Source organism: Panthera pardus, unplaced genomic scaffold (assembly GCF_024362965.1).
Source record: "Panthera pardus isolate Hobbes unplaced genomic scaffold, ASM2436296v1 HiC_scaffold_16, whole genome shotgun sequence".
In the NCBI taxonomy this organism is placed as follows: Eukaryota; Metazoa; Chordata; class Mammalia; order Carnivora; family Felidae; genus Panthera; species Panthera pardus.
Window position 1 is genome coordinate 58075019 of NW_026526721.1, and position 27193 is coordinate 58102211.

The window sequence follows — 27193 nt, forward strand, 5'->3', positions numbered from 1 at the left end:
CTCAGCCACGGAAGTGGAAGTTTAGACATAGTTTTGCCCACTCTGATAGCCTAAAGCCAGGAGTTCCAGAACAAGGTCTTTGAGTCACTTGGGCAAAGTACCTACCTTGTGCCTATGATGCTGGACTCTGGGGGAGGGAACCCCGGAATGAGCAAGCCGAAGCCCCAGTTCTTAAGGGGCTCTCATATAGAGGCCCAGGAAGTATTTGCTGGATGGGTAGTTTTATCAAACAGCGGGTGACGGTCGAAGGAAAGAGCGGTTGTTACTTCTGTACCAGTCTTTCCCCTGCAGGCCGGACCCTGGGTCTGATGTCCACGTTGATATGGTTCTTCATAAGCCAAGCATTAGAGGCGATGTAGATTACTCCCTTACACTCACTTACAGGGTCTAAATCCGTAAAACTGCTGGATATTGCCGAAGACAGACATCTAGCTAAGATGGGAGAGGTTCCAAAGATTCTCTCATCCATATGAAAATTAAGAAGGCCAATAAACTTCGAGACCACTGTTTAATCTTATTCTTTCCTACCAGTAGAAACAAGAAAAAGTGATTCATTTAGTAAGAAAAGAGATGAGGCCTTTTATCCATATAATGAATTATTAAGAAAAGGTAAATGAAACTATAGATATTGCCACCTCCTAAATGTTTGGGTGTTGGCTTTTCAGACCGTGTTCTCTGCAGTTCCAGGTTTCCAGAAGGATTTCTATGGGATCCCCGTTGGGGTGGGCAGTGCTGCTTAGGAGGCAGCATCCTGGGTCCCCATTTGTTCTTCCGAGAGAGCATCATTGATCTTATTTTCTATATTAGGATTCAGCATAAGACTTTAAGACTTTTAATATTAAAAAAAAAAAAAGGATAGCCTGAGTCACACAAGGAATATAATGTATCCTTCAGGAGCCCCAGAGACTTTCTAACAGCCACTGGTGAGTTGTCCATTCCTGGAAAGATGTCACATGAACATGGCAGCTGAACCTTTACCTCAGAGTTGTCACAAAAGCAAGAGAGGCGGGTTGATGGAAAAGGGTAAAATAAGACTGGGAGGAATTCCTGGAGAGAATAGAAGGTGGTCAGGTCCCTGTCTGGCATTGGGAGTGGGGGTGCGGGAGATAGCCTCCATCAGCGGGGGGATAGGTTTGGCATAGCTTTCAGGCTCCACCCGTTCCGTTCCCCACAGTGCCCTGGCACCACCACTGCTACGCCAGAGACACGAAGAGGCTGAGAAACAGCAAAATCAGCTCAGGGCTGGAAGGAAGTAACCCACCAAATCTAGGGCGGTGTTTGAGCGCAGCTGGGAGTGAGGAGCAGGTGGTGACACTGATAGCCTCATCTGCACCTGGGCCTTTCCTCCTCTTAGCACGACCCCAACCAGCCCCTCAGGATCCCACCCCTGAGTCCCATTGGATGATGACAGCCTGGGGATGAGGCTGTTAAAAACAAAATTGAGGCCCTAGGGGGAAGGTGTACTCAAGTCATAGGGATTGACTAGGAATTAACACAGAATGAGAGAGCCTAGTTTATAATTCCAAAGACTACCTGCCTGAATTTAGTATTTCCATCTCCCCAAAGTGGCCAGAAGCGATCCAGACTGAGGTCTGAGATTTCCGCCCCTTTACCCACTTTGTATTTGCGATCAAGGTAGCAGATAACCTCAGGGTAACATGAGCTCCTGGACCCTATCTGAAAGACTCTTGAGGAACAAAAGTACCATCATCAAAAGACACAGTAGATCACCCTTACTGGATGAAGCAGAATTCGCAGACCAGACAGAAGAATCATTTCAAAGGAGTCTAATAAATATGCTAAAAATGATAAGGGAAAATACTGGAAACATGAAGTAATAATCCACTATGAAGAAAAATCAACTGGTGATATGGAACATTAAAAAATATAAATGAAATAAAGATTGGGAGTGGAAAGGATAAAATGAACAAGCTAATAAATTGGAATATCAAAACAAATTCTGTAAAAAAAGACATAAAGTGTAGGGGTGCCTGGGTGGCTCAGTCGGTTAAGAGTCCGACTTCTGCTCAGGTCATGATCTCGCAGTCCGTGAGTTCGAGCCCCGCGTCGGGCTCTGGGCTGATGGCTCCGAGTCGGGAGCCTGCTTCCGAGTCTGTGTCTCCCTCTCTCTCTGTCCCTCCCCCGTTCATGCTCTGTCTCTCTCTGTCTCAAAAATAAATAAATGTTTAAAAAAAAATTAAAAAGAAAAGACATAAAGTGTAAATATAAAAAAACATTAAGTGATAGGAGTGAAAAATCATATCATTGAAACTTCACAAGGAAAGGAAATAAATCAATACAGGGGAGGGAAAATTTGAAGAAATGATTTTGAGAATTTCTCAGGAAAAAAAAAGCAAAACCAAAACCTAAGGACTCAGTTTTTTGGGGTTTTTTTTAATTTTTTTTAAGTTTATTTATTTTTGAGACAGAGAGAGACAGAGCATGAACGGGGGAGGGTCAGAGAGAGAGGGAGACACAGAATCGGAAGCAGGCTCCAGGCTCTGAGCCATCAGCCCAGAGTCCGACGCGGGGCTCGAACTCACGGACCGTGATATCGACCTGAGCCGAAGTCGGACGCTTAACCGACTGAGCCACCCAGGTGCCGCCCCAGGACTCAGTTTTAAAAGACTTAGAAGGATTCCAAAAAATAAATGATAGAAGTCCTTAGCGGAAAACATTGTAGTGAAAAATGTGCCATTAAAAATAAATACAAAACTCTCAAAGCCTTTAAAGAGTAAAAGCCCATTACATGTAAGGGGGAAGAATCAGATTAACACTGAACTTCTCAACATAAAGTGATATTTTCAAGATGCTAAAGAGAAAAAGAAAACATTACACATGATTTTCTACATAGCAATTAATTTTTTAAGCCCAAAAGTAGAGCAGAAATATTTAACAAAAGCCCTCTGAAAACATAATTGGATTAAGTATTCCAGTAAGAAAAATATATTATTACCAGGAAAAGGCTACTTCATATGGAAAATGAGGATATGTAAATTAGAAAATTTTATTCTTGTTTAAATAAACAAGGATGAAACAATAGAGAGAAAAATTATATCTATGACAATTTAGGAAAAGAAAAAGAAAAGGAAAATGTCCTCTTTGGAAGAAAAATATAGATATTGATAAATTCAAGAAATTGTTAGGAAAAGAAACATATGGAGTCCAACTCACTTCACGAAGCTAATTTAACATTAATTCCAAACCGAATAAGAAAATTACAGACTGATTTCGCTTGGGAACATAGATGTGAAAACTTCTAAATAAAATAATACTGAACCAATTCCAGCAATGAATTTTAAAAATCTGTTAGGGGGCGCCTGGGTGGCTCAATAGGTTAAGCGTCCGAATTCAGCTCAGGTCATGACCTCATGGTTTGTGGGTTCAAGCCCCGTGTCAGACTCTGTGCTGACAGCCCAGAGCCTGGAACCTGCCTCTGATTCTCTGTCTCTCTCTCCCCCTCCCTCACTCACACACACTCTCTCTCTCAAAAAAATAAAAAATAAAAATAAATAAATAAAAATCTGTTAGAATAAACCCTTTGTCTCTTTTTAAGAGAACTCTTTTTCCTTTCCTTTCCTTTCTTTTCTTTTCTTTTCTCTTCTTTTTTTGTTTGTTTTGTTTTTTTGACTGGATGGGCTCTCTGGGAACCTAACCCTAGCTAGCCCTGAGTAGAAACTTGAACCCATGTTCTATTCCTTGCCTTTTCCTCTTCTAAAATCAGAGAGATTACCTACTCCAAGCCCTGATTTTTATTTATAATACTTGAGACCAAAAATGAAATGACTTTTCCTACATTATTTAGATAATTAATTGTTGGAGGAGGATTTAAATCTAGTTTCCTAGGCTTCTGGAATAGCATTCATTAATTTTTATTATTCAACCTTTCTGCTAATTCTAATTCTTCCTAAGGCTTTATTAAGCAATGTCCTAATGTGGCATTCCATTCTTATTTATTTAATTTTTGATTTATTCAAAAATTGTCCTGGTTCAGCAAAAGCCATCTGTAGGCTGAAGGTACAAAAATGACTAGCAAACCATTTGTGCCGTAAATCCGTCAACAAGAATTTATTGAGTCTCTAATATATTTATGGAATTGTATTATAAACTAGGGAGATAATAGGTTATGAACATGGCTTTTAGTTGCATGAATTTGTAGTCTACGTGAACAAACAGAATCTGCTCTGCAGTTCCTTGTGTCTATTGCTTATTTAAGTTTGAAAGCCACATGAGAGCAATGTTCACTCGGACTCTCAGAAGGAAGAGTTCTCTGGCCTGGGATGGCCAGGGAACGTTTGCCGGAGCAGACAAGTCTCAGGAACTTCTGCTCAGGGCTGCCATGGGAACGTATTGGATGCTTTACCACTTATTCCAGCCGGCCTGGACTCAACAGAGTTAAAACAACAAGAAACAGGCTTGGATTTCAAGACAAATCCTTGCTGAGTAGACTTGAGCAAGGGCCATGGGGACGTGCGAAATACCTGTGGCGCCCATATCTGGGAGCCTCATTTCATCTTAGACCTCTAGAAGACAGTTAAAGGTCAGGATCTTAAAAAAAAAAAAAAAAAAAAAAAAAAAAAAGACATCAAGGTTGTTTGCTTTCTTTTTTTTTAAATTTTTTTTTTTAACATTTATTTATTTTTGAGACAGAGAGAGACAGAGCATGAGCGGGGGAGGGGCAGAGAGAGAGGGAGACACAGAATCAGAAGCAGGCTCCAGGCTCTGAGCCATCAGCCCAAATCCTGACGCGGGGCTCGAACTCACGGACTGCAGGACTGCGAGATCGTGACCTGAGCCGAAGTCGGATGATCAACCGACTGAGCCACCCAGGCGCCCCAAGGTTGTCTGCTTTCAAGTTACTTTTTAAAAGTTTAGTCAGCTTTCTTAGAGATCAACTTGATGTGGCATGTACAGAACTTTCCCTGCTGAGGGTTGCAGATCCACCATGGGATCAAGACATCCAGTTCTCAGCTTCATATCTGTTTCAATCCAGGAGCCAAGCTCAAGGCTCCTGAGGACCATGGACACAAAAGGATGTGCTAATGTCTAGTGACATCTACAGGCATGCCATCTGTAGGGTTGTGCCAGGTTACAGTGTGAATATATGGCCCATTTCTGGATGTGAATATATGGTCCATTTCTGGATACATGTCCAAGACAGAAAGATGATTTAAGAAATCTAGGCAGACAGACTAGGCCAGAGTTTTCTACTTTACCTATCACCCCGCCCACCAACAACAGTGATTGAAGCTGGGTCTTATGTCAATGGAAATGCAAAGCTCAACTTTCATAAGGTCTCATTTTTTATTTCCAGGTATCCTGCCATTTTAGTTATGATTTACAGAAAGCTTTAATGACATAATAGATTGCAGCACTATTGTTGAAAATAAATTTAATTACCATGGCCTCAAAACTGCTAAATTCATCAGTCATTAAAGTTAAAATAATTCTGTGGACTCTGAATCTTTCATTGCTATGATACCATGAAGTACAAAGCAACTTTTGGTAGCATCATTGGCAGAAATGAGCAGATAGTTCTTTCAAGTTGTCTAGTTCCCTTGGACATTTTGAAAGATAAATGTCCCTATTAAACAGGACACAATCAGCTTCTTGAATGATGTAGATTCAAGGCCATCCTTCACATGAGCTGGTAATGCCCTCATGTTATGCAGATGATGAGTAAGCTTAAGGTCACTCTCTCCCCTGAGTACTGAGAAGTGTGGCCATTTCTCTATACTCTCATGAGCATTATCACTTAAAAAATATGTTTGTGAATGGGGTGCCTGGGTGGCTCAGTCGGTTAAGCGTCTGACTTCAGCTCAGGTCATGATCTCACAGTCCGTGAGTTCGAATTCCGTGTCAGGCTCTGTGCTGACAGCTTGGAGCCTGGAGCCTGCTTTGAATTCTGTGTGTCCCTCTCTCTGCCCCTCCCCTGCTCATGCTCTGTCTCTCTCTGTCTCAAAAATAAATAAAAACATTTTTAAAAATTAAAAAAAATATGTTTGTGAATATTCTGGAAGACACCCTCTGTGTATTAGGATGTTAGTGGAACTTGGTGGTCTTCTTGAGCAGCTGCAAAGGAGTTTTATGATTGCTGGGTCTTTACCCCATATCCCAACATTTTCCATCCCTGCCAAAGAGTACATTAAATCCACAAGCTGTTCATGCTTGTTACTAACTCTGATGTACACAGGGTTTGGAATACAGAAGTCAACTGGAAAAAAAATTTGCAAAATATAAGACCAGAACAGAAATGATTACTTACAGAATTCAACTTGAACGTCTTAGGCAAAAAACTAAAGCAAAATATGGTTAATTTGTCATTCAGCAAAACGAAAGATCTGATGTAGCTATAAGCCTATTATATATTCACAAAATAAATATGTCAACTTTTATGGCCCTGAGCAGAGAATGTAAAGCTATTCTGAAGGGCAAGGATAAATCTCACTGTGGTTCAATTGGGTTTAGAGTGATTATTGCCCTATTGACCTTTATTTTAATGAAACAGATACTGAAGGGCCTTCTGTTGGGTAAAATTAAACATCCATGCTGGTTCCACATTCTTGGATCAATAATTCCTTGGGAGAACACAGCATCGGTCTTATGATGGAATGAGCCTGGCTTGCAGAGATTGCAAAATGAAAAAGTCTTCCTGAGAAGAAATCCTGTTTCAAAACAACTGAAGGGAAAAAATAATGAGCTAAAGGAATGTCACTTGAAAGGTATTTAGTGAACACCTACTTTGCGTCAGGAACTCTCTATAATCCGTCTCTTTTAATGCATGCAACAATCCTGCAAAGTGAGTATTTACATCATTTTCCAGATAAGAAAGTGAGGAGATCAGAGAAGCTGAAGGACGGCCCAAGGTCTCATAGTTAGTCACGAGGAAACTAGAATTTGAACCCTGAACAATGATTCCAGAGTTTTATGAATTCCATCATACAACACTGCCTCCTAGACGCACTGCTGGGCTCTGGGAGACACACAGGCGACGACGTGGTTCCCCCTGCGCTCAACTAGCACTTAATCTTTCCCCAGTAGGAACTCACAGTGAAGGGCTCACTTGTCCATAATTCAGGAAAGCACAAATATGTGCAATTTTCTAGACCCAGGTCAAAAGATGTGTTTAATTCCTTCCTGAATTCAGAGTACTCTGGTGTATATACAGTAACCAATACTTAAGATAGCTTGTTTTCCATGTGAAAGTTTAACATCTGATTCTTGATCAGAATGATTCCTGTAAAGCTGTACAAATGTTACGTTAATTTTTCCTTTTCTTTGGCATCGTTTAACGAGGGCCAGGATTAGGCTAATTGTGAGTAAGGCTCTCCACTTGGGCAGAAAATTTAATTTTGAGAGGCAAACTCATCTGTAATCCAACCACCCCTGTGTGGCAGAAGAAATAAGTATAGATAAACTGGGAATGTTGTATTCCTTAACCCATGGTAATTAGTAGATGTTCTTAATTAATATTTCATAAACACATTAGCCAAGATTCACTGAGCATTTGCTATATGTCAAGGCTCCTGCTACCCTCGGGGTTTTCGTAAGGAACAGAGACTCCCTCAGCTGACATGAGTTTGTCACTAGGAGAGTCAGGAAGCTGAACCCTCTACCGGTGCAGCCTTGCTCCACGGATCTGGGTTACCATGCAGAGCAATGACTCCTACTTACAGCCTGATACCAGCCCAGTGGACAGACTCCAGCCTTTGCTGGTTCGGTCTCGCGAATTTCATCCATGAGGCTGAGGAACCTGTATTGAGAAAGGGGATGTGGAAGCTGTGGATAACCCTTGGCTGGCGTTCTCAAGGACCTCTGGTGACATTCACCTTGTGAGGCAAGTGCAAAAATACCATTTAAGATCAAACTCTTTCCGGTCCAGTGGAGCAGACTGATGCACTGCATGACCACTTAGCAGAGACATCCACTCATACGCCCTCTGCGCTTAATGGGAAAGGGAGAGGATGGCGATAATCTCCCTCAAGAAGTCAGAAGCACTTCGCCTGTTGGAGAAAAGGCAATGAAGCTCCACGGGGGCCTCCGCATCCTCCTGCTGGACCCATGAATATTCCCAACCCCGTCTTCCAGCTCTTAAGTGAGATCTGTCCCAGTGTGACAGCCTGGGGACATGCTGACAAATCAACACCTGTCTCAGATACCCTGAGGGTTTAGGTCGGCCTTCATCAAACAGAGACACCAGTGGAAATGAGTAAAAAATAATTTAGCAGCGAATGCAACAGAAAGCACATACGAAGACATGGTGTATGTTGGCTGGAACAAAACCTGAATCTACAGCTGGTTTGTGACTGCAAACAGAAGGGGAGAAAAACCTGCCTCCGCACTGTATCACTTCCCTCAATGAGGGTAGGAAATGTTGGAGAGCCAAACTACTTTTTTAGGAGGAAAGATTTAATTCAATTTGGAAATCTCAGAAAAGGTATGAAAATTAGAAGGCTTTCTTGGGGGTGGCGGTGTGGCAGAAGGCAGGATTTTTGCATTACCACATTACTGACGTTTTTATTTGGATGTTAGCTGTGCTCCCAAGCATACGATCTTTGACAGAAATGACCAGAATATATACGGAGGTATTCTTTGTTTGCCATTTTTTCAAACATTTTTCAATGTTTATTTACTTTTTGAGAGAGAGAGAGAGAGAGAGAGAGAGAGAGAGGGAGAAAGAGTCCAACTGGGGAGGGGCAGAGAGTGAGGGGGACACAGAATCTGAAGCAGGCTCCAGGCTCTGAGCTGTCAGCACAGAGCTCGATGCAGGGCTCGAACTCCTGAACTGCAAGATCATGATCTGAGATCATGACTTGACCGGAAGTCAGATGCTCAACTGACTGAGCCACCCGGGGAACCCCTCTTGTTTGCCATTTGTGAATGACATCAAGGCCACGGAGCCTCTCATTGGGAATGATTTAGGGTAATGAGCAAATCACTGAATGGGATTTATTTCAGATTCCAGAATATGCACATAGCCTCTGGGAAAGATGGTATGACAAGGTGCTGAACTCCACAGTTGCTCAGAGTACCAAAGGGCAGAACAAATGACATCGGTGCAGAAGCTAACACTGCAGAACAGTGTAAGAACAGAACCGCGCTAAGAAGAGGGATCCCCAGTTAAGCCAGGGGATACACCTTTAAAATGACTTCGTTGCTCTTATCTGTTTTCTCTCCCTCTTGTTTTTACTCTTCCTTTTTTCCCATGCCTCCCTGTGCCACATTCATTTTGATTTATGTTTTATTTCATCCTTTCTATCATATATTGTTCTCCTTTTTCATCATTCTGTCATTCCCCCGATCCTACCCTTTCAATGTGATGAATCTGATTTTTAAAGTTGGTTTGAAACAAAGCATTCCTTTGTAATCTGGTGACCTGTGCATAATTTCCAAAGTAATACTTTTTAGTATAGCAGATTAATTCCTTCATTAAACACTGAGCTGATTCAGCACCTACAGCAAGCCAGATGTGTGGCCAGATCAATACAGTGATAGTTTTCTGTGCAAATGCTTTTTACCAACGTGGGCCAATCTGAGCCCTGTAGGGTGTATCTGGTTAGGGGTGTATTATAGAATAATTTCCGGACTAGTTTATTCAAGTGTTACTCAACCCAACTACATGTTTTTACTGAATTGAGCACTCTTTTTTTTTTTTTTTAAGTTTATTTATTTTGACAGAGAGAGAAAGAGAGAACCAGCGGGGGAGGGGCAGAAAGACAGGGGAACCGAGGATCCAAAGCAGGCTCCGTGCTGACAGCAGAGAGCCAGACATGGAGTTTGAACTCACAAACCGTGAGATCATCACCTGAGCCAAAGTCGGACACTGAGCCACCCAGGTGCCCCCTGAACTGAGCATTGTTTATACCAAGCACTTAAAAAGAGAAAAGAGGTCTTTTTAATGTGGTTATTGAACCAGAAAGAGAAGAGGCATTAACCATCCACCCCTTTATTCTCCCATTACTGATCTAATGCGGGACTATCTCGTCTGAACAGTTGCCCCTTGGTATTGATATGGCTGACAATGGGTGGGGTATTAATGGCTCCTCTTGGACCATGACTCAGCCATACTGTACCATCCTTCCTCCTTCTCACCATAGAGGAAAAGGGAGTCAGAAGAGTATGGTGGAGTTTCAGGAAAACATCTCAATAATCTGGTTAGAATACTACCTGCAGCTGCCCCAGACTATGGCCAGGCTCTAGAAGTTTGGCAATGCTGTACATTAAAAGTAAGTTGATTCTGTTGAGAGTGACAATCCTCCTATAGTCTTTCCCACCTCTCCAGATCTTGGGGAGGCATTATGGGCTTAACTGTGTCACCCCAAAAGAGAAATTGAAGCACTAATTCCCTCTACCTCAGAATGTGACCTCATTTGGAAATAGGCTCATTGAAAATGTAATTAGTTAACGTGAGGTCATACCAGAGTGGGGTGGGCCCTTAATCCGATATGGCTGGTGTAAGAAGAGACACAAAGATACATAAAGGGGAAATCCAATGTGACAATAGTGGCAGAGACTAAGTTGCTGCAGCTGAAAGCCAAGGTGCCCATGAGCACTGGCCACCATCAGAAGCTAGGAAGAGGCAACGAAGGATTTGACCTTACATATTTCAGAGTGAGCATGGTTCTGCTGACTCCTTGATTTTGGACTTCTAGCCTCCAGAACAGTGGGACAATCAATTTCTGTTGTTTTCAGTCCCCCAGTTTGTGGCACTTTGTCATGGCGGCCCCCGAAAACTAATACACTCTGTATGCCAAGAACACAGTGCCCTGACTGCTGTCTTGGCCGTTTCTCTGGGTGTGTTTTCAGGGAGCAACCTTAAAGGGTGAGGTAATATCTCCATCTTGGACAATGGACAGTCTTGCTTATCATTTGCTATAAAAATGGTGGGTTCCCCCAGCTCAGTGAAGTAAGTCCACTGCACTCATCTGAACCATGTTGTGTCACCCCTAGGGGACTCTGGGAAAGAGGAACCAATGCCAATATGCTGGTACTCATGCTGTTTGCAGAGCCATGAACTGTGTATCTGCTGCCACCATCCATGTACTAGTGACGAACTGACTTGTTAGCTAGTAGATAAGGTGAAGCCAATCCCAGACATAGCTGATTTCTGAAGGGGCTATCACCACCACCCCCTGACTCCCAAAGCTCTTGTGTTGCAGGGGCTTCTGTCTTCCAGGAGCTTAGAGACAGGATATACATATGACAGGAGAAGTAACCAACAGACAACATGAGCGACGTCACAGAGTAGTGTGTGATGAATTATGAGCACATAATTTAAGTCGTAAGTGCTGGTATATCCAATAAAAACTTTCATTTAGGGAGAAGAAGAGAGTGCAGCAGGCTGGGGTGGAAATGCTTGCAGGTGAGCTACAAGTGGAATCTTGAAAGTGGTTAGCATTTCAATGGTAATATGAACCAGAGGCACAAGAGTCAGAGGAGAGGACTGTTGCTATCAACCTCCTCTAAGATTCTTTTTTTTTTTAATGTTTATTTATTTTTGAGACAGAGAGAGACAGAGCATGAATGGGGGAGGGTCAGAGAGAGGGAGACACAGAATCCAAAGCAAGCTCCAGGCTCTGAGTGGTCAGCACAGAGCCTGACGCGGGGCTCGAACTCACGGACCGTGAGATCATGACCTGAGCTGAAGTCGGACGCTTAACCGACTGAGCCACCCAGGCTCCCCAACCTCCTCTAAGATTCTATAGCATCTTGTTGATGCCCCTTTGATAGCACTCGTTACATAATATTGTAATCTGCACTTTGCATGTCTTCTCCCTCTACTGAGAGCTTTTTAAGGGCAGGGATATATATTTTTAAGTTTATGTATTTATTTTGAAAGAGAGAGAGAGAGGGACAGAAAGAGAGGGGGAGAGAGAGAGAGAGAGAGAGAGAGAGAGAGAGAGAGAGAGAATCCCAAGCAGGCTCCCCGCTGTCAGCATAGAGCTCCACGCGGGGCTCAGTCTCACGAACCGCAAGATCATGACCTGAACTGAAATCGAGAGTCGGACATCTAACCAACTGGGCCACATAGGCGCCCCTTGGGCAGCGATATATTTTATTCATTTAAAAATATTTGGCCTCTGTCACATGGTAGGCATATAATAAATGTCCGGTAAATGATGACAGCCGAATAAATGGATGAATTAAAGACTGAAAATGCATGCTTTGACAGAGTAGATTTAGTGGGTGTGACAGGAGGACCGAGGAGGTACCTGGTACCACATTGAGGAAGACCTTGAATGTCAGCCTGGGGCACTGAAAAGGAGACCGGACTGTCATTGTCAGGATGGAGGTGATATTAAAGAGTTATTTTAGGAAAATTTAGTTAGTAGTGATGTGCACATGAGGGATGAGCCCAGAGGAAAGAAACCAGTTTGGCAGATATTTTGATAGTCTAGATATAGAGGTTCTCTAAAATGAGCCACTATTGCTTCATTTTTTTTTTAAAGATTCATGTGATGTGACAAAGAGGATTAGGACTGTGGTCTATGTGAATCAGCAGGGAAAGGGAAGCCAGGATCACTGCCTTGTCATTTTATTACAGCACACTAAGGGTGATAAGGTTAAGTGGCTGGCTGGCTTCCAGCCTCCTGTACCATCTTGTGATTCCTCAGGCTTCATTCCCCGTCTGCAGAGAGCGTGGTGGTGAGTGGTGATCAGACGGCAACTTTGCACGTGGCCATCCATTCATCATGATAGACAGAAGTGGGTCCTAAGTAGTAGACATGAACTTTATCTGTTGCTGGGAAGCTGGCCCCTCCTCTCGGTGGGCAAGGATGGAAATGGCACCTGCTAAGTGCCTTCTATGCCGGGGGCTCAGAACCTTCCTCGGGTTAGGTGGGTGACTTGCCCCTACCTCTAGACCTTCAGATGCGCCAGGCTTGCCATTCAATGGGAGGTTGAAACCTTAAGATGTTTTTGTGTGGGCACCTGGGTGGCTCAGTCAGTTAAGCGTCAGACTCTTGGTTTTGGCTCAGGTCATGATCTTACGATTCGTGAGGTGGACTCCTGTGCTGATAGCACCGAGCCCATTTGGGATGCTCTCCCCACCTCTCTCTCTGCCCTCCCCTCCTGCATGCTCTATCTCTTAAATTAAATAAAGATGTTTTGTGGGGCATCTGGGTGGCTCAGTTGGCTAAATGTCCGACTTTGGCTCAGATCATGACCTCACGGTTCGTGAGCTCGAGCCCCGCGTCAGGGTCTGTGTTGACAGCTCGGAGCACGGAGCCTGCTTCAGATTCTGTGTGTGTCTCTCTCTCTGCCCATCCCCCACTCGCTCTCTCTCTCTCTCTCTCTCTCTCTCAAAAATAAGTAAATATTAAAAAGTAAACAAAGACATTTTTGTGTGTTGAATTGATGTGTGTGTCAGTCATGTGCTCCCAGTGACCTCTGCTGAATCCAATGGAGAGGTATTTCTCCTTCAATACAGGTCATTGCATACTTGTCTACTTAGCCAGCCGGCGGACAGGACAGGGACTTTTGTCCCTGAGAAAGGAAGAGAAACATCTTCACTGTCTTTCAAACTGCGTATGATAAGAAGCACCAATCTATATCTGGCCATTGTGATCGTCTTTGATCATGTGTTCTGGAATTGAAGGGAGGGGCTCTGTTCCAGAACTTCCATGCCAATAAAAACAATAAGGAGATGGCTGAATGTTTGGCCACCAAGACTTTATTTTGCATCCCAGCTTTCTTTGCCCTTGTCTTCCAAAACCAATGGTTTATCCAGAGTATTTGACTCTCAGAAATGATAATTCCATAGCTCCATAACATTTTATCAGGAAAAATTTCAAACATACAGTTGAAAAAATTCTATAGTGTAAATACGTATACCCACACCTAGATTCTACCATTAACATTTGTTATATTTGCTTTATCATATATCTATCTAGAATGGATTATTTTTTCACAACCTCTTCTTTTATGCAATGAAAATTGTTTCAGTAATGATCACAAAATAAAATGAATAATAATAATAGCTAGAAAAAAGAGTGAAAATTTTTACACAATTATGCTAGTAAAAAATAAATAAGATAAATATTGCATAAGATACTATATGGAAAATATTACACTTTATTATTGACATACTGTATACCTGTTTTAAATTGACAATGTAAATTAACTCCAAATGGTCGCATGGATTATCAAAAATTAAATCATTGAAGTTCTGTTCTTTTATCTCTATCATGGTGCTATTATTGCCCACATTAAATCTTCTGTTTAAATGCAGGAATATGGGGGCGCCTGGGTGGCTCAGTCAGTTGAACGTCAGACTTCGGCTCAGGTCATGATCTCACGGTTCGTGAGTTTGAGCCACGCGTCAGGCTCTGTGCTGACGGCTCGGAGCCTGGAGCCTGCTTCAGATTCTGTGTCTCCCTCTCTCTTCCCCGCTCATGCTCTGTCTCTCAAAAATGAATAAACATTAAAAAAAAAAAAATTAAAAATAAATAAATAAATAAATAAATAAATGCAGGAATATGTAGCGCCACGGTTTGTTGGAGACCCAAGATTCTGCAAGTAAGTTTAAATGATTCCAGACTGGGGCGCCTGGGTGGCTCGGTCGGTTAAGCGTCCGACTTCGGCTCAGGTCATGATCTCGGGTCCGTGAGTTCGAGCCCTGTGTGGGGCTCTGTGCTGACAGCTCAGAGCCTGGAGCCTGTTTCAGATTCTGTGTCTCCCTCTCTCTGACCCTCCCCCGTTCATGCTCTGTCTCTCTCTGTCTCAAAAAATAAATAAACGTTAAAAAAAAAAAATTAAAATAAGTAAATAAATAAATAAATAAATGATTCCAGACTATTAGAAACTTACTCCTTACTCCTGAAATAAGCATGTGTCACAGAGTCCTCCTGGGTTTGAGACCAACTGTACGAATGGGAGTTCTCTCAATTAACTTCTACATGACTTTCATTATTTATTGAAAGATGAGAATAAAAGCGTGCTCATTTGAAGCTTACATATATATATATATATATATATATATATATATATATATATACACACACACATATAATCTCATTTGTAAATGGTGGCAATTGTTTCAAACTTATACCAATCAAAGCTTTTTTTCAGGGAGGAGTATTTTATTATTTAGACATTGTTTAGAATTTGCTGGTATTTGGTAATAATATAAAAGCAGACTTTAGGGTTGCCTGGGTTACTCAGTTGGTTGAGCATCCAACTTTTGATCTCAGCGTGGGTCATGATCTCATGTTCTGTGGGTTTAAGCCCTGTGTCAGGCTCTGCACTGACAGTGCAAAACCTGTTTGGGATTCTGTCTCTCCCTCTCTCTAATCCTCCACTATTCATGCTCTCTGTCTCTATCAAAAGAAATAAATAAACTTAAAAAAAATTAAAAATCAGACCGTAGCTGGCTTTCTGTTTGTCTTAAAATTCTGTACATACAGTGCAGACTCCTGTGATATGCCACCCCTTTCCACTCATGGTGATGACAAAGAGAAACATCTGGATGTTAGTGAAAGGTTGTAAAGACAGATTTTATGCAGTACTGTGGCAATAGGGGAAAGAGACTTCAGAATGGAACTTAGCTCAATTCCAAATACAACACAGAGAGCTGGCAATTTATGGCCAATGAACAGAGTAAGGGGGCCAGTGGGTGGAAAATCACTAAGAGAAGACATCAAGGGTAGGGAGATCCTTGCCTAGAGGCAGGCCAAGGACTTATACGTCAAGGGTGGGGGATGAGGAGCTTGATCAGGTATCAAGGGTGACCAGATATCAAGGTGGGGGCAATCCTCACTCAATTGACATCAGGATTCTTGCTACCATCGGGCTAGGCAGGCCAAGGTCAGGGCCCAAGGGTGGGGCCTAATCAAAAAGAGGGCTCAGAGGAGCCTGTCTTAGGGCTGACTCTCAGGGAAAGAATCTTTGTCAGTGGCCACTGCCCAGGACATGGAGCTTACTTATACTGGTGAAATGAATCATTCTAGAAATAAGGGAAATAAAACAGAAAAGAGAGGCAATTAAAGCAAGCCCTAATTTTAGATTTCCCAGTCTTACCATTACAAAGCATTATTAGTCATGTGAAAAGTGTTATTAATACATTGCAGACCCAGGGAGTGAATTTGTACAACATGGCATTGTCTGTCATTCTGTCTTTATCTCTGACTAATCTTTGACCACTTTCAACAGGCAGTTTCTCATATGTTTTGTTATGAACAGCCCTTGAGTGACAGCAGAGTTTGTGTCTGGAACAGTGCTTCTCCTCTAAGTGGCCACTGGTCAGCTTTCCATTAATGCCCAGTGCTCACGGGAAAACCTGCCCGTGTCACAGGGATGGACTGTGTAATATGTGAGCCAGCCTAGCCTTTTCCTTCCCTGTCTGCTGAGGACAATGTCCCTCACGACTCCCTTCCTCTTCCCGCCCTTGAACCTAATTCAGGTTGGCATACAAGAATGGGGGACAGCAGTGAGAGGATTTTCAACCAAAAACTCCCAGGTTTACTGAGGACTGCCAGCCGGGGGAGAAAAAAGGAAAAATTCCTCTTGAATGGGGATTTTCAGAGCCTGTAGCTGTACAGTCAAGAGCAGAATTGGAAAGTCAGGCTTCGGGAACCATCTTGGATCTGAGCAAGAGAAATAGGAATGGTAAGATTTCAAAGAAGCCGAGCTGAGAGTTATGTTAGATTTCTTCGTATTCTTTAGAAGATGCAAATTAACAATCTTAGTATTCTTTGGAAGATGTAAATTAGAAATTTTTCTTTTCTTTTCTTTTCTTTTAATTTTTATTTTAGAGAGAGACAGTGTGTGTGTGTGCCAGTGGGAGAGAGGGGCAGAGGGAGAGAGCAAGAGAATCGACACTGGGCTCAATCCCACAACCTTGGGATTATGAGCTGAACCAAAGTCAGATGCTCAACCGACTAAGCCACCCAGGCATTCCCCCCCCCCCAATTTTGTTCAACCTGATTTAACTTTTCATCTCTGTTATTTATTTTATAGCCAGGAGGCAACATTTTAATGACTTGTAAATATCTTCAGATTGTTGGACTGTGTCCTTGTGAGGCAACCTTGCCTTGAGGCTCCGTTCCGAGGGCCTGACTTATACAGTTACATTAAGAAATTTGTGGGTTGGGGTGCCCAGCTGACTGCCAGGTCCCTTTAACACTCCCTATATAGCAATGAGGCAGCTTCAGTTTCTGAACTGAACCCGGTAGAGGTAAATTGATTCCTTCCCTCTGAAAGCTAGCTTGAACGCAGCTACCAATTCTTAAGTGAGAATGTGAGGGGATGGAAACTGGCTTTGAGACACCTCTGGATGCTCACACGTAGAAAATCTAACCATGGATAAAGAAAACACTGATGTTTCATCCAAACCTGCCGATGTGAATGTAAGTACGGTGTGGGAAGCCTTCTCTCTTACTTGAATGCCATTTTTGCTGACCTTGTTAGTAAAATGAGACCATGTTACTTTGTAAAAATAAAGAGAGCAAAACATACTTTATCTTCTTATAGTACTTAATGGATTTTACCAACGTGAGCTCCTTTCAAAGTGCTGTACTTGGCAATTGATTTGCAACTGTTTTTCTAAAACTCCAGGGAAATTGTACTGATCTCTACACAAATTCCATTTTAAAATTTAATCAGTGCTAACTGAGACTGCCTATAATGTGCTCCTGCGCTTAAAGACCCAACCTTGGCCTTGTCAGCTCTACATGTGCCCGGCATTTCTGTGTCTTTTTTGTACTTCTTTGGTGGAATATTTGAAAGTAGTGGGACATCATAGTCAACTCATACTGCAATAGAACATTTTTCTCTTTAGAAACACCATCTTCATGCCTGCAGGACATCACATCCAATGAGGCCTGGTCTAGTTCAATTTCACCAGGAGGGATATAAGCTACATTTCACTTCAGGGGTTGACAAGGGTGTTTGGTAAAAAGAATGAGGGGGCCATGAATAATTCAGAATGTACTTGGCTACATATTATCCCATTAATTGGTAGGGTTAAAGACTGGAAGGCATGAACTTTGAAGGGAAGAGTGAAGGAGAGTAAGAGAGAATGAGAGCTCTTCAGAAAACTCGAAAAAGAAATGATTTCTTTGGAATTGGTGTTCTAGGTCATTGCCTTTAAAAGAATGTGTGGTTAAAAATTATTTCATCACTGGAGTTTAGTTACCTGACATGTATAAATCTGTCCTTCAAAGAAGCTAAACTCTTGCATACATTATTAAAGAATTCACAGCATCAGATGACAGAGGGTAGCGGAGAAATAAAAAAGAGGAGGGGAACAGTTGAATAATGCATTTTTTCCTCTTGCACATAACACTTTGCACATCACCTAATGCCAATAATTTTCCGAGTCCTTTATTTCATTCTTTATTTTTTTAAGTTTATTCATTTATTTTGAGAGAGAGAGCGAGCACACTCGATCCAGGGGAGGGGCAGAGAGAGAGGGAGAGAAAGAGAGAATCCTAAGCAAGCTCAATGCTGTCAGCACCCCACTCGGTTTCCATCTCAAGAACTGGGAGATCATGACCTGTTCTGAGATCGTGCCCTGAACCGAAATCAAGAGTCAAATGCTTATCCAACTAAGACACCCAGGAGCCCTATTTCATTCTTTATTTTCAAATAATTCTTTCATTTGCCTTTGAGAGACTGAGTCCCTGGTCAGTTCATTGACTGTGGTAAAAGCACATGCATGGAAGGAACTGGTTTCTATCCCACAGTCCTGCACGAACCACAGCAACATCATCCTTAACTTTTTCTTTCTAACACCCAGTCAGGAAGCCCCTAAGTAAGAAATCAATTTGTTTCTATCAGGAAGTGACTTATGTTCTCATTTTCCTGCCTCAGCCAGAGGAAATTGATGGTGGGACAAAAGCAATGTAATACAAACATGTGAAACACACATACTCTCACAGCTGAGCTGTGTACACATGAAATGACCCTCATAGAATCCTAACCTCCTGACCTTTGGGCCCTCTGGTCTACCCACCATGACATTGAGGCCCATTCTCTACAGCATCTACTTAGCACAACTGGAGAGTTGAGAGGATCTGGGAACTCCTTCAATGGAGTTCATGTAATGTCTGATTTTTCTGATCTTAACTGCACTATTTAATGTGAGTCCATTTATTACACTTACATAAATGATTTGACTGATATATATGGCCTTTTAGCACAAATATTCTCCTGACTGGGTGGTTCCAAATGTGCTCTAAACTAATCTCTCTCTCTCTCTCTCTCTTTCTCTCTCTCTCTCTTTTTTTTTTTTTTTTAAAGATATCCAATATCTCAGTTCAGGTGGTCAGTGCCCAAGGGAAGTTGCCAGGTAGACGAGCACCTCGACCTCAAAAACCCATCGGCAAAGCCAAACCGAAGAAGCAACCCAAGAAGAAAGCTCCCTTCTGGAATGTCCAGAACAAAATCATTATCTTCACAGTATTTCTATTCATCCTAGCAGTCACAGCCTGGACGCTTCTGTGGCTCTACATCAGTGAGTGAAATCCTGTGTTCCTTTGGGGTTAGGGTTTGTCCTGTGGGGCCAGTGTCCGTGGTGTAGACCCAATCTACCCTTGGGTATGTCTGATAGAATTTCCCAAGTTCCCAGGCCCATAGCCACTCCCAAAACTGTTGAGGTTTTAAGGTGGAAGAAAGCAGCATTGTCTCTCCCACTTTTACTTTTGTTACCACTGCTTGCTTCCCACAGGAGAGCAGAGGAGCAGAGGAACAGAGATGGGGGGTAGGAGGACAAGAGCTGAGAAGGATGCTCGGGAGCTTTGGACTAGTTCAGAAATGGAATGCATGTTTAGCTTTAAGAAATGAATGGAATTCTAAGTTGTTTCATTTCCTCATTCCACCCACTGCTTGTTTCTAGGCAACCTCACATTCCCAGCTCCCAGAGCATCCTTTTCCTCATGTGCATTTCACTCCACTGTTTTTATGTTTCTGTCGATCATATAGGTTATGTTCTTGTCCAGCTGATTGATCCTCTTGGACAGGAGTTGTAACTAAGCTGGTACTTAAAGAGTACTTATCCATGCAGTAACTACAGCACATGTTGACTTACGCTAAGCTTCCAACACCATACATGTTAATATGTTTGATACAAGATATGTGTACCCTCAAGGATATTAAAACTTGAGTTGTGAAGCAAGTTTTACAGGTAAAGAATTAATGAATATTGTATTGAATAGTTCAGATCACTTACATATATACAAATCAATTACTTATAATTTGCGTGGCACAATGTAAGACATCAAGACATCAATGCAAGACATATCATTGCATCAATCATATCAATTGCATCAATCAATATCATTGCATCAAGACATCAATGCAAGATATATCTCCTACCTTCAAAAAGCTCACAGATGCAAACAAAACAAAACAAAGCTCACAGATGCATTTTCTACTTTCAGAAAACCCACAGTTCAGTGCTGCAGAGGGGGTGTGAATTGAATTGGTTGTTTTTCGTTTTGTTTTGTTTTATGCTTAAGCAATTACTTTGCAGTCACAGAAAAGAGGCATCTAACCTGCCTGGGCATAGAGTCCAGAGAAGGCTTTATGAACTGGTTATTCAAAATTCATTTCTCTTGTATCTTGAGCGTGCCCGCTGTGAGCTGGGTCCCGTGATAGGCATGGAAACACAGTGGTAGAGAAGAGAGAATCTCTGTCTTCTAGGAGCTTAAAGACTAGTGAAGGAAGTCGAGTCAATGGGCAATCAAGACAAACACAAAACACACACGATCCCAACCCACAACGAACCAACTTATTTCCCATCAGTTCTCTGCTGGCCCTCAATCTATACACTCACATTGCCTTAGCATGTTTGTATAAAGTTCTGGAATGTCACTCTATAGAAGCACTTTGGTGGCTGTGTTAAAAATCAGAGAAGTACATCTCAGGAAGACAGACCAGTCTGAGGAATGAGAAACTGGTATGAACAAATGAAAATTGTTCAACAAACAGCAATGCTGTGACCATGTTGGGCTGTGCTAAAGAGTTTGGTAAATGTAATCTAGTTCGGGGCTAAATTGATCTTGCTTGTATTGTTGTTCTCCTGATGCTTGAGTCTGGATAACACCATTATAAGAAGAATGTGAGAGCTTCTATATATATAGAAAGCCTGGCTTTCACTCAAATTTTAATAAGTCTGCAACAACAACAAAAATCTACGAAGCACTTCCTTGTTCAAATCAGGCATGAAAACAGTTATTGCTTTCTATGTGAGGCTAGCGAGTCAAGGTGATCCATCCAAGGTCACATACCTTTAAAGAACAAATCTAGGGCATCCGCTCAGGCCTTCTGCCCCTGGGCCCCTTCTCCACATCCCCATAGCCTCACTCCACTGCATGGGGCTAATGTGGCCCTGGATGGCTCCCAGGGTGGCTTCGGATTACTCACAAAGGCACACCTTTTTCCTAATTCAGTCATCGCTTCTGTAACGTTTCCATGTGCTGGGCATTGTTCTAGGAGACAGTATCCTCTCCCTTTCTTCCTCTTCCACCCTTCCTCTCTCTTTTCCTTCCCACAAACATTTATTGAGCTTCAAAGCTACATAAGGGGCTGAGGGACAAAAAGAAGTTACTGTTACTCTTAAAGGACAGAAGTTATGACACAGTGGGGACATGTGTCACAGGAGAGAAATGTACCATGGCCATGGGAGTCTGGGAGATGGTGCCAACTAGGAGGAAGACCTTGGTAACAAAAAGAAAAGGCAGAAAGAAGAGCCCCTCACTCCCCCCCAACCCCCACCATCCCCCAGGCTATTCTCGGTCTCTCTAAAGCAACTCAGATACAACAGTGTTCTTCCCACATTGTCAATCGTTCTGGGCAGGCTGGATGCCCAAACCCACTGTCCACACTGGGCAATGCATTTGAGCAGGAGTGACCCGACGCTGGGCTGAGAACCCTGCTTTGTGGTTCACAGGAAGGATGAATTCTCATGCATTGCACAGAGCTGAAGACCAGCCCAGCACCCTGTGCAGCAGCTACACAAGTCAGATAGGGATGAGCCCCCAGGAGCTCAGTGAAGGTCAGCTGGGGGGCCCTTCCCATTTGTCCCGCTATGCTCACTTCACCTCAGAGCTTGACAGTATCCATTTCTTACCTCCTTACCTTCTACAGACTAAGGATCCATGAAAACTGCATACACTCTTCTTGGCCTGGTAGCGACTCTAGGGCAAGTATAAAGTCAAAGAGGCAGATCTTTAATCTTTGAATCTGTCTCATAAGTATTTGCCAGGAGAGAACAGACTATCCTAGGAGATATGGTGACTTACTGCTGATGGAAGTGACGTTATTAACTACATTTAGAGCTTCACAGGTTGTGAAGCAGTCACGTAAGTAGGAACCTAATAAAACATTTTAGGGGCCTGATACTGACACAGATCAGACAATGCCTCATTGCCACACAGAAGGGAAAGCCCTCTACTTGCTTTCTCTCTTGTCTTACAGGTAAGACAGAAAGCAAAGATGCTTTTTACTTTGTTGGGATGTTTCGCATTACCAACATTGAGTTTGTTCCTGAATATCGACAGAAGGAGTCCAGGGAATTTCTGTCCATGGCGCGGACTGTGCAGCAAGTGGTGAGCTGAGGGGGGTGGGGAGATTGGTGTGGGAGGCCTGGGAGAGTGGGGCAGATGAGGGGCCAGGGTGGAGGGCTCACAAGTGTCACAGGTGAGCAGGGTGGATGGAAGAAGTCAGAGGCAAACTTGGGATTTAGCTCATCTTGGCTATAATTGCTTATTTGACAGAGTTGCTAATTTATTTGGTAACTTATTTATATTATTTATCGCTGAGCGTAAAAACAAGTGGCTCTCTGAGCTCTAGGGTTTCCCATCTGTAAAATAAAGAAATTACATCAGGTGATCTTTAAAATGCCTCCCAGAACTAAAGTTACGCATGCTGATTAATTTTGTGAGCTGTACACATCTATCTCAACCTCACCGCAGTGGAATCTCTTTACTTAAAAAACAAAAAAGCTTTCTCATTATAGAACTAATACGTATTTAACCACTAACATTTTTTAAATTCAGAAAATTATGAAAAGGAATGTTAAATTTTCTTTAACATCATCTCCCGAGATAGAACCCCTTTTTATTCTGGGCCACATAGACATAAAGGAGAGCATGATATTGGAATATTTGCAGATAGTTTTATAGTAGATTTTTCCTCTTAACATTAGGTTGCATGTTTCTATGTAAGAAAATATTCTTAAAAAACACAAATTTTAATAGCTACAAAGTTAGCCAATCCCCTCTTATTGGATATTTGTCTTCCATTTTTGTTACTCTGGATAATGCCATACAGAACTGCTACATGGATTGTGTCGATCTATGATTACTTCCTTAGCAGATCTCCTAAAATAAAAAGATCTACTCATGGCTCTTGGTACATATTACGAACTAGAAAGCTTCTGCCAATTTGTATCTGCACAGTAATGGAGAGGGTCGCCTACACGGTGGGCCCACACTGCCTTGACAGGCACGCTGTGGTGTAGACTGGGGAAGGGTTGTGGGAGAGCAAGCAAAGACAACAGTGGGCACAGTGGCCCTTATCTACTGAAGAAGACCTTCTATATACGGGGTATGTGGATAAATACTTTACCTTTAAATTGTATCAATTATTCCTCAAATTACCCCAAAGATTCTTGGTAAGCACTCTGATCACTTTACAGAGAAAGAAAGAGAGAGAAAGAGAGAGAAGGAAGGAAGGAAGGAAGGAAGGAAGGAAGGAAGGAAGGAAGGAAGGAAAGAAGTGTTGCAGGATTTTTTACCTCAATAACTGGGATTCGTTGTCTCACTGCTTCAAAGAATGAAGAGACGGACACAAAGTGAGCAGCAGGCAAAAGTTTATTAGAGTATAAGATTATGAAGAGTAGTACGAAAGCTCTCTCTGCAGAGAGGGGACACTGAAAAGTGAATTGCCTGCCGACAATAGGCAAGCTGTCCTTGTTTTATCAGGTTCTGGTCCCTCCCTCCCTTCCTTCCCTTCCCCCTTGTTCCTTCTCAAGTTTTACCTTTATTGGCTGGATAACTCTAGGTGCTGGGTTGTCCATTCCTGATTGGTTTGTTTCCATTGTAGGAGGGATGGTCTAAGGCCACATCATTCCTTGTGGGTCGTAGGTTTTATGGTCTACTAATTTTTAGTCAGGTCTTTTGTCAAATTCTTGAGAGAAATCTGGGGGGAGTAGGTGGTCTCTGTTACATTCTTAAGAGGAACCTTATGCCTGAGGGGGTTTGCTGTAGTCAGACACTCCCAGCATTGTTCTAAAATATGTGTTTTTCCCCACCCAGGACCTCAGGTCCTATCCTTTCCCTCTCTGCCTATTTTACCCTATTTTTTACTGTCATAGAGGGAAAGAAGGCAGGCAGGCAGGCAGGAGGGAAGGAAAGAAAGAAAGAAAGAAAGAAAGAAGAAAGAAAGAAAGAAAGAAAGAAAGAAAGAAAGAAAGAAAGAAAGAAAAAGAGAAAAACCTGAGTGCTCGGCAGGTTTAGGTAATGTATTCTGTGTTGCATGGTGACTTTAAACTTCGCAATTAGATGGGTGATTTTGCCATTTAGGAAGGAAGGGGGGGGGGAATATAGGAGGAGATTTGGCAGAGACTCAGCTTGGCTTTAGAAAGCTAAGAAAGGGCAAAGAAGGTGAATTGAAATAGCTTTCCTTGGGATCCAACGATGGCGCCTTTTAAAAGAGCTGGGTGTTTCCCTAGAGACTGCAGAGTTGGAGGGGGGGGTGGTGAACCTGGCCGTGGGCGCCACCTGCCCCCTAGTGGCTACTAGAGCAATGTGCCCTTAAGAATATAAATTTTCCATGCTGTGCATTGTTAGAAAAGAGGTTGGATCAAATCCTTTCTAAATGTACTTAAAGGAGTTTGATTTATTAATTATGGAAAAAATTAACCTTTGGAGTAGGCAGAATACAGAAGTTAAGCTTGATCAGGGTGTCTAAAGACAGCAAAGAATGGATATAGGTAACTGATTATTCTTCACAGATAGCAGAATGGCAGCAACCCAAGATTTTAGCCTTCCGTTAGAACCCAGCTCTTTTCCTTGCTGGCTGTCAGTGCTTGGACCTACAGGGTGCTAGGTGCTGTGAGTGAAAGCCAAATTTGACAGACTTCAGACACCTCGGTTTTTCATTTTCAGGTAAACCTGGTTTATACAACATCTGCCTTCTCTAAATTTTACAAGCAGTCTGTTGTTGCAGATGTCAGGTAATGTATGTCCCTTGCTTTGGGATTTCTGTTTACTGCTGTGAAAAGGTGAAAGCTAAGATCTTACCATTCTCAAGTAAGTTCTTGGGGGCGGCTTTGCGTTAATACTCTTTTAGCACAACTGCTGACTCCATTCTGCCCTGCTGTCATGCTGAGTTTTTCTCTTCATCTACCAAAGCCTGCCCTCTCCTCATAGCTGGGATCCTGGGCACCCCGCCTCTCCCCGTCTTAATACCACTGGGCAAGACGGCCACAAACATGGCTACCATTGGGTGGGGTAAAAATAAAACACAGTCTAGTCTTTCTCAAAATATGTTAAGTAAAAAACTGGTCATTAGGGATTTTCTAAGAAAAAAGGGATCTCAAACTCAAATAATTTTTATTAAAATTTATTGTATTAATTTTTAATTATGTTAGTAAAACTGCTTTTTTAAATTATGTTTTATGTACTGTATCCCACCTGCCCCCACCTGCAGAGAGGCACAATCCACTTTGACATACCAAAAGCACTAAGAAGCTTGGAGTAAAGCTATTTGTTTACTTTCTATTTCCCACATTATTTACTGTAGAACACTTAAGGTTTGTTTTTCATAAAACATGACAATAGTTGTGTACTCAGAAGCTCTTGCTCCAGAGTTTGGCTAAATACCAAGTTGGGCTCGATTCCTGGATTTACTACTTACTAGCTATATGATTTTGAGTTATAGTTGATCTTGATTTCCTTATCTGTAAAACTGGAGTAATAGGAACTTGCTCATAAGATTCAGTGGGATAAAGCAGAATTTAGCAATGTATTTGTACATGGTGAACTATCAAAAACTATAATTGTTGGGGCGCCTGGGTGGCTCAGTCGGTTAAGCGTCCGACTTCAGCTCAGGTCACGATCTCGTGGTCCGTGAGTTCGAGCCCCGCGTTGGGCTCTGGGCTGATGGCTCAGAGCCTGGAGCCTGCTTCCGATTCTGTGTCTCCCTCTCTCTCTGCCCCTCCCCCGTTCATGCTCTGTGTCTCTCTGTCTCAAAAATAAATAAAACGTTAAAAAAAATTAAAAAAAAAACTATAATTGTTTTTATTTGTAATAATAGCGAATACTGGTTGATATTCATAAAAATAGTATATTCTCCATGGAGATGCAACTATACATGAATGGTTTTAGATGTGAACCCAACACAGGAAGACACACAGTATTATGCTTTCTCTTACCAATCCCCTCAATAGGAATCAATGACTTCTTCAAGAACGAATTTTAGAAGTTGAAGGATATCCTTACTGGCCTCCCCTTGACTCTATTAGTTGGGTGATTGTCTTTCTATGAAAGTCCTAAGAGAGATACCTAAATATCCCTTTTTTTTTTTTTTTTTTTTTTTTTTACTGTAGCAGCAACAACAAAGGTGGCCTCCTTGTCCACTTTTGGATTGTGTTTGTCATGCCACATGCCAAGGGCCATATCTTCTGTGAGGACTGTGTGGCTGCCATTTTGAAGGACTCCATCCAGACAAGTATCATAAACCGAACCTCTGTGGGGAGCTTGCAGGGCCTGGCTGTAGATATGGACTCTGTGGTACTAAATGGTGATTGTTGGGTAATTCCCCTTTATGCATTCCTTCCTATAGCACTCCTGATATGTCCATTAACATAGTCAATATTATAATGAAGTATTCTCTTCCACAATCCCAGTAAAACAGGGTTAGCTGAGGACACTGATACAGGAAGTTACTAAATACAATGATTGGACAATAGAATACTCAAAATTTCAAAATATATATGAAACTGAATTTATTAAAGTGTACCCTTCCCTATATTTAATTCAATTCCATGAATCTTCAAACTAAGGCTCCAAGTCTTGGAGAAAAAAGAATTTTGCTGAGGTTTATCTTGTCTTTTCCCTTGTCCAGACAGAACTGCACCTATGTTATTTATGTAATGCTGCCCAATGTTCCACAATGACCTGTTGAATAGCCCTGCCAGAACGTGAATGTCATCATTTGATTGGCCCAGTAAAATAATTGTGTGACTCCC

The 27193-nt window shown here is 42.2% G+C and overlaps 1 protein-coding gene across 1 annotated transcript in view; it reads left to right on the forward strand.

Annotated features, from left to right (window-relative positions):
• The first annotated feature begins 21894 nt into the window (after positions 1-21894).
• Positions 21895-27193, forward strand: part of TMPRSS7 (transmembrane serine protease 7) — a 38210-nt gene continuing 32911 nt past the window's right edge. The window contains exons 1-4 of the mRNA XM_053904160.1: positions 21895-22054; positions 22417-22547; positions 25110-25177; positions 26552-26745. Of these exons, the coding sequence (XP_053760135.1) occupies positions 21895-22054; positions 22417-22547; positions 25110-25177; positions 26552-26745 (553 nt within the window). The remainder of the gene's footprint in view (positions 22055-22416; positions 22548-25109; positions 25178-26551; positions 26746-27193) is intronic.